This window comes from Asterias rubens, chromosome 2 (assembly GCF_902459465.1).
Source record: "Asterias rubens chromosome 2, eAstRub1.3, whole genome shotgun sequence".
Lineage (NCBI taxonomy): Eukaryota > Metazoa > Echinodermata > Asteroidea > Forcipulatida > Asteriidae > Asterias > Asterias rubens.
The window spans coordinates 8,692,451-8,701,267 of NC_047063.1; the positions used below are offsets into that span (position 1 = coordinate 8,692,451).

Genomic DNA, 8,817 nt, shown 5'->3' on the forward strand with positions numbered 1-8,817 from the left:
TATTTTGCTCAGAGTGCTGTGAGTCCTGGTCAGGCGCACCCAGCACTGCCCGCCTTGGCTACTACACTGTTACCCAGTTAGTTTCCCTTGTGGATTATTACTACCATGGATTTTGATGGATTCACTTTATTTGGTCGTGATTTTGTTTTCTTGTAGATCTCTCTTCTGAAGATCCTGCTTGCAGTAGCTCCAACATCGAAAGCCAAGACAGACTCAATCAACATCTTAGCTGATGTGCTTCCAGAAGAAATGCCGTAAGTTTGTTTGCTTGTTTGTTAGTTCATTCTTTTGTTTGTTGGTTCGTTCGTTCGTTTGTTCGTTCTTTCGTTCGTTCGTTCGTTTGTTCGTTCTTTCGTGCGTTCGTTCGTTCGTTCGATCAATGTGGGTGGGTGTTTGTTGAAATATTAGTTTGGGAGGTGCTGCAGTTTTTGAGAAATGAGTAAAACATTGTCATGAAAATAAGTTTTTACATGCTAAAATAATTTTCGCCTCATGATCACAAAGACAAAAACTATTTTCATGACTCATTTCCCAAAAACTACAGCACCTCAGCAAGGAATCTTTCTACCACCATTATCTTCAAGCTGTGTAAGTTCAATGTAAATCTGTGGACATTGTGTTTTTGTCCTACAAAAAAGTACACAGACCCTTTAATCAACGAAAGAAGAACGTTTCAACTAGCTTGCTCCAGTCATCATTGCTTTTGAACTATTTACTCACACCTTCAGTGAGTTTTGTTGTATCTTTTTATTTTTATTTTTAGAATCACCGTCTTGCAGTCCATGAAGCTTGGTGTGGATGTGAACCGTCACAAGGAGATTATTGTCAAGGCAATATCTGCCCTGCTTCTACTACTTCTCAAACACTTCAAACTGAACCACGTCTACCAGGTAAGCAGCTATGCAATCAAGCCTACAGGGCCCAGTTTTATAGAGCTGATTAAGCACAAAACTGGCTAAGCATAACAAAATTACGCTTACAAGAAGAAGGTTACCAGCCAAACTACCATGTCAAACGTACAATTTGAGACTGGTATCCTGCTCATTTCTGCTTAGCAGTAACTTGTTGATCAACATTTTCTGCTTAAGCAGCTTTTTCAAAATTGGGCCCTGAACTCAAGCTCTGGGCTCAAATTCATAAAGCCTCTAAGCACAAAAATGTGTTGAGAACATACAAATCTTGCTGAACAGTAACTGGGTACCAGCCAAAATTCTGTATGTTTTTTGAGAGCCGGTTCCCCACTTAAAATTTTTGCTTAGCAAAGAAATTTGCTGAGCAGTATTTTTTTGCTTTACAGCTTCATGAAATTGGGCCCTTGTATTTCTGATCAGCAGAGTACATGTATGTGGGTTCGAGTCCAGGGCCCTATTTCATAGAGCTGTTTAGGCACAACTATTGTTAAGCAATATTTTCTACCTAAGCAGCTTCATAAAATTGGGCCCCTGTCTCGACACTTGAGTCCTGAAGCAAGGCAAATATCTAAGTGATAAGGATTAGATAAATCTCAGCAGGGCATCTGTGTTTGCCAGCACACTATTCTTGTTTTTCATCATCATCATCAGGTCGAGCTTGCTCGACTTTCTTCGACACGTTTCTTCCATCTTTCTCTGTCGTTCATTGCATTTGGTAGATCTTCTAACCTGCATCCGATATATTCCATCAATTGTTCAATATACCAGGTCTTTCTTGGGCGTCCTGGTGTTTATCTGCCATGGATGGGTCTCCAAAGTAGAACATCCCCAGCGAGTTCCTCTTTGCTACGCCAGGAATGGCCAACAACACCTCTTGTTTTTAATTGATCACATTTTTTAAATATTTTGCAGTTTGAGTTTATGAGTCAGCACCTAGTGTTTGCCAACTGCATCCCACTGGTTCTCAAATACTTCAATCAAAACATCATGGCGTACATCAGTACTAAGAACAGGTAGGATACTTTAAAGCGGTACAGAAAAAAGTTTTACAGATTTACAAATACCTTACAGGGTTTACAGAAGGTAAGTGTGAAAAACTTCTCTTGAAATATTATTCCATAAAATGCTTTACTTTTTGAGAAAACATTATAACAATATCAATTCTCGATATCGAGAATTACGGATTTATTTTAAACACATGTCATGACGCGGCGTAATGTGCGGAAACAAGGGTGGGTTTTCCCGTTATTTTCTCCCGACTCTGATGACCGATTGAGCCTAAATTTTCACAGGTTTGTTATTTTACAAAGAAGTTGTGATACACGAAGTGTGGGCCTTGGATATTACTGTTTACCGAAAGTATCCAATGGCTTTAAAGACACTGGACACTATTGTTAATTGTCAAAGACCAGTCTACTCACTTGCTCTATCTCAACATATGCATAAAATAACAAACCTGTGAAAATTTCAGCTCAATCAGTCATCGAAGTTGCGAGATAATAATGTTTTAATTAATATTTTGAGTAATTACCAATAGTATCCACTGCCTTTAAGAGATGTTAAATTTGCATCGATGATAACAAATATTAATTTTGGTTTTACGCTTAGTACACCGATGTGTATAGCACTGTATACTCAATACTTTCCCGATTTCTGTGAAAAATAATCACTGGCATATTACTCGGGTGGGATTCGAACTCATGACCTTTGCAATTCTAGAGTAGTGTCATATCAACTAGACCACTGAGATTCCCTGCAAGCCGAAATTCCCTGCACGCCCATGAAATACGCTTGACATAAGCGCAGAATTCCCTGCTTCCGCAAGCCCTAATTCCTGCTTACTGTATCAGACAAAATTGCTCAGCCAAGGTGTAAGCAAATTTCACAGGCTAGCAAGAAAATACGGTGTCCATCCCGCGCATTCACCATTTTCATACAGTAAGCACCAGAGCTTAGCTTGCCTATTATTTTGTTTACGATTAGCTGCACTTTGAAATGCAAATCGCACAGTAAGCACAATTCAGCCACTTAGCAGCTCTATGAATTTAGGCCCTGCTGTGACCATGGCAACAGTCCCTCTTTATACTACAATTCAATAATATTCCTGATGATTGTTTTATTTCTGTACAGTATTAATGTGATTGATTTTCCATCGTGTGTGATCGGGGATCAGACAGAACTAACAGCAGACAGTTTGGTAAGTCTGCACTGTTTTCATTCATAAATACCTAAGACAGTTTATCCATTCTGATTGGTCGAGAGGGCATCACGTGGTAGGTGTTTAAACGGATGATATAACACCAGTAAAAAGTGTTGAAACATGGGCGTGACACGCGAGCTTGCACCTGTGCTTATACAGTTTCTTCATTCCTAATGGTCGAGAGCAACGGCCGGGACAGTGTGCCACATCAGGCGATACGCGCGATGGCACAGCAATCTCCTTACAAGGAGTTGTTTACCCGAGGGCCTTACCATTTCATAGCTGGAGGGGTGTTGTGTTGAAAGAAATCATTGAACAATTACAATTTTTGCATTTATTTTACTCTTTGACCAAAAAGTGTTGATGTTTTTGGACCGAAAAGGTATTTATGAATGGGAATCAAAGTGTGTTGAATCGGTTTTCAATTCGTTGAGGTAAAATTATCAAGAACCAGGCCTCGGCGGGTTTAAACCGCTAGTTGAAAACCTCTTCACCACACATTGATTCAAACTACGATATCACATAACGTACATCTTTTTACTCAAACTCAGACCAAGGCCCAATCTATAGAGCTGCACATGTACAATTTGTGACTGGTGTCCTGCTCATTTTTGCTTAGCAGAAACTGATTAAGCATTATTTTTTGCTGAAGCAGCTCTTTGTAATTGGGCCCAGAATTTTTATTTGATTCTCTTCACCACTCGGCCACGACACCCTTTAATATCCCTACGTATGACAAGGTCTCTTGTGTACATCATGGTTACTTTCCATGTGAATTTAGAACAAAACAGTCAGTCAAACTTTAATACTGAGTATAATTTTAATACATGAAATTTGTATTTATAACTAATTTTATATAACACCCAAGCAGATCCTTGCCATTTGATTGGAGGATTGTCCGTCACGTGATAGCAAATAAAAGTACCATTGCACGCTGAGTCACTCACCGTGCTTTTTCGTTCCATCCGAAAAGTACCATTGCACGCTGCCAGTGTGCAATGGTACTTTTCGGATGGAACGAAAAAGCTGAGTAAAAACATCACTGCCTGCGCGTTGTCTTCGGTAAAACGCAGCAAGGCATATTAGTAAAACTACTAGCATTCGTCTTCTACAATTTACGCTTTGTTTGTTTTGAAAGTTGTATCTTTCAATCAAAATGACAAAGATCTACTTGGATGTTATATAAAACAAATAATGAATGTTTTTCATTCGTGCAATGGTGCGAATATGTTCATTCGTTGAAAGCTGGAATGTTCCATTCAACTCGGCTCCGCCTCGTTGAATAGAACATTCCATCTTTCAACTCATGAACATATTTGCACCATTGCACTCATAAACATTCATTATGTGTATATTATTCCACTTCTGTTATTGGCAGTTTACTGCTGGCGATTGACGATGAAATGATCACATCATGACTCAGTTCAATGAGACCCTTTGTGATCCCAGCCACCCTCTGAACCCTCAAATTATCCAAAATCACTCAGGCAGGGTCCGACTACTATGTTGAAAGACCAAAATAATAATAATAATAATAACATGCATGTATCTAGCGCTTTATACAATGTTTCTAAGCGCTGAACAAAAATTACAATTAAAAGTGGGATGAAATAGCAGAAACTGAATAGACTAGATGGATTTAAATAAGTGTGTTTTTAGAGCGGTTTTTAAATGAGTCCAGTGTAGATGAGGCATGGATGTGAGCGGGAAGATGGTTCCTTTCCGCCTAGTGCAATTAAGCTTTTTTAATATTAGATGGCGGAGATTCAATCTACTTTCTATATTTGTTGTATACTTTTTGCATGCCCTTATTCTTTTTTATTCTTTTTTTTTCTGTAAATTTTTGGAAATTTTGTGTTCGTCTAGTGTTGTTATTTACTTGTATGTATTGATTGAATATTTTGAATCTTTTAATTTAATCTTTAAACCTTTAAAGGGAAGGTACACGTTTGGTGATTACTCAAAACAAATATTAACTTCAAAACTGACTTTAAAACGAGTATTGGAGAGCTGTTGATAGTATAAAACATTGTGGGAAACGACTCCCTCTGAAGTAACGTAGTTTTTGAGAAAGAGGTATTTTTTCTGAAAGCACACAAATTCGTCCAACAAGGGTGTTTTTTTGTTTATCATTTACTCGCAACTGCGATGACCAATTGAGCCCAACTTTTCACTGGCTTGTTATTTTATGCTTACGATGGTATACACCAAGTGGACCACTGGTCTTTGGCAATTACCGAAGGTGTACCGACCTTTAAATAAACAAATTCAAATTTATATAATCATCCAAATAATTTGCTTGTTTGTTTTGTTTATAGGAAGCTGGTGACACTTCTCCTTACTGTTGGCGGAATCTCTTCTCTTGCATCAACCTGCTGAGAATCCTCAACAAACTAACCAAATGGAAACACTCCAGAACTATGGTAAGCTGGCAACATAATAATAATAGTGGCTTCTTATACAGTGCGCATATCCATTATTCGGTGACGCTTAAGGTGCTTGAATATACAGAACTTTCCTGTAAGGTATGTGGGACTACATGTACGTTTGTTTACATGTAAACCTAATGACCACCAACATGGTGAGAGTGGCATCAATCACGTCCGCCATACCGCAAAAAGGCTTATGCACTTTACATTAATGCCCTGGTCATTGGGCCAATAACATCCTTTAATCTTTCTCGGCTTCCTAGGGAGTATATACAGCTTAAGGCTGCCGTGACGCTCCAGAGGTTTTTTTATACACCAGATCAACCTCTACCCTCGCAGGTACTCATTCATACCCCTGGGTGAAGAGAAGCAATTATAGTTTTTGCTCAAGGACATAAGTGTCATGACTGGGATTCAGACCCAAACTCTGATGACTTATCCAGCAGAACTGTGGCGTGTCGTGGCTGAGGGGTTAAGAGCACCGAATTCAAGCTCCGGTGTTTGATCAGCAGAGTGTGGGTTCGGATCCTGGTCGTGACACTTGCTACGTAAAATTGGGGAGGTAGTGCTTTCTGCTCTACCGGCCAGGCTTCGGACTGATGATACCCAAGCCTACTTCCGTATGGACTGTAAAGGGGGTAACCCTGTTTCAGACCTAAGAGAAGGTGGCAACGGTCTCTGGACAAAACATAATTGTAGCCCACACCTTGAAGTGGCCTTCAGACCTTGTGTGTCTGGTGACTTGCATAAAAAAAATGTGGAAAAAAATGAGGGAAAAAAAAAAGCTCCAAACCACCTGGCCATGTCACCACTTATAAGAAGGGTATATTATTATAAATCCTCTTTGACGTTACCAGATGCTGGTTGTCTTCAAGTCTGCGCCGATCTTAAAGAGAGCCTTGAAGGTCAAGCAAGCCATGATGCAGGTTTACGTTCTCAAACTCCTTAAGGTGCAAACCAAATACCTCGGGAGACAATGGCGCAAGAGCAACATGAAGACAATGTCAGCAATCTATCAGAAGGTCCGTCATCGTCTGAACGATGACTGGGTGTACGGCAACGGTGAGAATATTTTCTCTTGTTGGGGCTACTAAGATGCAAAAAAGTGTTTATGGCCTGATGTTTTGACCTTTTAATAGCAGAATCTTTCTCTTTTGAGCCTTTGAGAAAGATTCTGCTACGGTCGGAACATGAGGTTATTAACTACTTTTTAGCATTTATACTGTGATCTTGCTGTGTATTTTACTGTGATTTTTGCTGAGGTTTTTACTGTGACTTTACTGTGATTTTTACTCTGATTGTTACTCTGATTTTACTGTGATTTTACTGCGATATTTACTGTGATTTTACTGCATTTTTTGCTATGATTTTCAGTGTGATTTTCTGGTGTGTTTTTTACTGTGATTTTTGATGTGATACCTACTTTGATTTTTGATGTAATTTTTACTGTGATTTTTGATGTGATTTCTCCTTTGATTTTTGATGTGATTTCTACTGTGATTTTGATGTGTTTTTTGCTGTGATTTTCATTGTGTATTTTACTGTGATTTTTCACCGTGATTTCTGCTATTGATGTGTTTTTTACTGTGATTTTTTAAGAGCTTTTGTACTGTGATTTCTACTGTGATTTTCATTGCAATTTTTTGATGACTTTTGATGTGTGTTTTACTGTGATTTCCACTGTTATTTTAAGTGTGATTTTTGCAGTGATTTAAATTGTGATTTTTACTGTGATTTTCACTGTGAATGCACTGCAATTTCTGCTGTGATTTTTGATGTGTTTTGACTGTGATTTCTACTGTGATTTTCATTTCAATTTTTATTGTGATTTTTACTGCAATTTCTCTTTTAGTATTTCCCACTGTGTACTGTTTATATTACAACCTCTTAACATTAGTTTTATGACTGTTTTTAGTAATGTTAATTTGTTGTTGACTTTAGTATTTAGGCATTACTATATCATTAGCATTGGTATATACCAATGCTGACCCGATATATATAATAGGTAGAGTATTATAACAGAGGTTAAATTTGCATCGAAAGAATATTATTATTATTATTATTATTTCTTTTTTTAGGTAGAGTATTGTTTATGATACATTTAGATATATATTAGTTTATTTGTCTTTAATCTTAAGTCATTTTGAATACTTAGTGTTGTAAATAATCTTCCATTAAATTTGCTCAATGAATTTTTCCAATCCCGATTATAATAATTATTGGAATAAAGTCTACCACTTTTTAAAGTTTTTGTTGGCCTCCTTGGCAATACGATGGACGTTTTGAAATTCATCACGTTTTCTTCCCAATCCTTTTTCAGATATGGATGCGCGGCCGTGGGATTTCCAAGCGGAGGAGTGTGCCCTGCGTGTTTGCGTCGATCGTTTCAACACCAGACGCTACGATCAGGCCAACACGAAAGATCCGGAGTACATGCCGGTCGACAACAACCTGCAGAGTGTTCTCAGCCAGAAGATCGATCTATCGGAGGAGTTCCGACACTTCTACGAGGTGTGGCTGGATCGGGAAGTCTTTACGACGCAGATCAACTGGGACCTATTGCTGAAAGACAAAATCTGCACTTAAAAGTGATGCTGAATTCGAGAAGTCTCTAAGACGCAGATCAACTGCGACCAGGGCCCGATTTCAAAAAGCCTGTTAAGCATAACATTTTGCTAAGCACATAAAAATCTTGCTTAACAGAATTTGATTACCAGCCCAAATTCAATACTCGTAACTCAAGTTTACATTGTTGCAACTGGTACCCACGCATTTGTTTGCAAAGCAAAAATATTTGCTTTATGAAAATGGGCCCTGTTGAAAGGCAAAAAAAGCTGAACCGAGATGTCTTGACGATGCGCATCAAAGACAAAATCTCCACCCCCTTGGAAGTGGGGCTGGATCGAGAAGCCTTTACGACGTAGAAAGAAAATAAATCTGCACTGAGAAGTGAAACTGAATTGAGAAATCTTGACGATGCAGCTCAAAGTTCGACCTGGATCGAGAAGTCTTTACGGCACAGGAAAAAAAAAATCTGCACTGAGAAGTGAAACTGAATTGAGAAATCTTGACGATGCAGCTCTAGTGCGACCTTCTGAAGAAAAACCATCTGCACTTTGGAAGTGAAACTGGATTGAGAAGTCTTTAGAATGAAGATCTGCTTCCTGCTGAGAACACTTAGAAGTTTCTTCCCTCGCATTTTACTGATGCTTAAAGGAACACATTGCCTTGGATCGGTCGAGTTGGTCTTTGAAAACAGTTTGGAACCATTTGATAG

At 38.6% G+C, this 8,817-nt stretch overlaps 1 protein-coding gene across 2 annotated transcripts in view; it reads left to right on the forward strand.

The window, feature by feature from the left end:
• Nucleotides 1-8,817, forward strand: part of LOC117306784 (striatin-interacting protein 1 homolog) — a 36,565-nt gene extending 27,748 nt beyond the window's left edge. For both annotated transcript variants that reach the window (XM_033791294.1, XM_033791295.1), the window contains exons 15-21: nucleotides 157-254; nucleotides 764-890; nucleotides 1,824-1,924; nucleotides 3,042-3,108; nucleotides 5,430-5,534; nucleotides 6,398-6,602; nucleotides 7,861-8,817. In XM_033791294.1, the coding sequence (XP_033647185.1) occupies nucleotides 157-254; nucleotides 764-890; nucleotides 1,824-1,924; nucleotides 3,042-3,108; nucleotides 5,430-5,534; nucleotides 6,398-6,602; nucleotides 7,861-8,126 (969 nt within the window). In that variant the 3' untranslated portion in view covers nucleotides 8,127-8,817. The remainder of the gene's footprint in view (nucleotides 1-156; nucleotides 255-763; nucleotides 891-1,823; nucleotides 1,925-3,041; nucleotides 3,109-5,429; nucleotides 5,535-6,397; nucleotides 6,603-7,860) is intronic.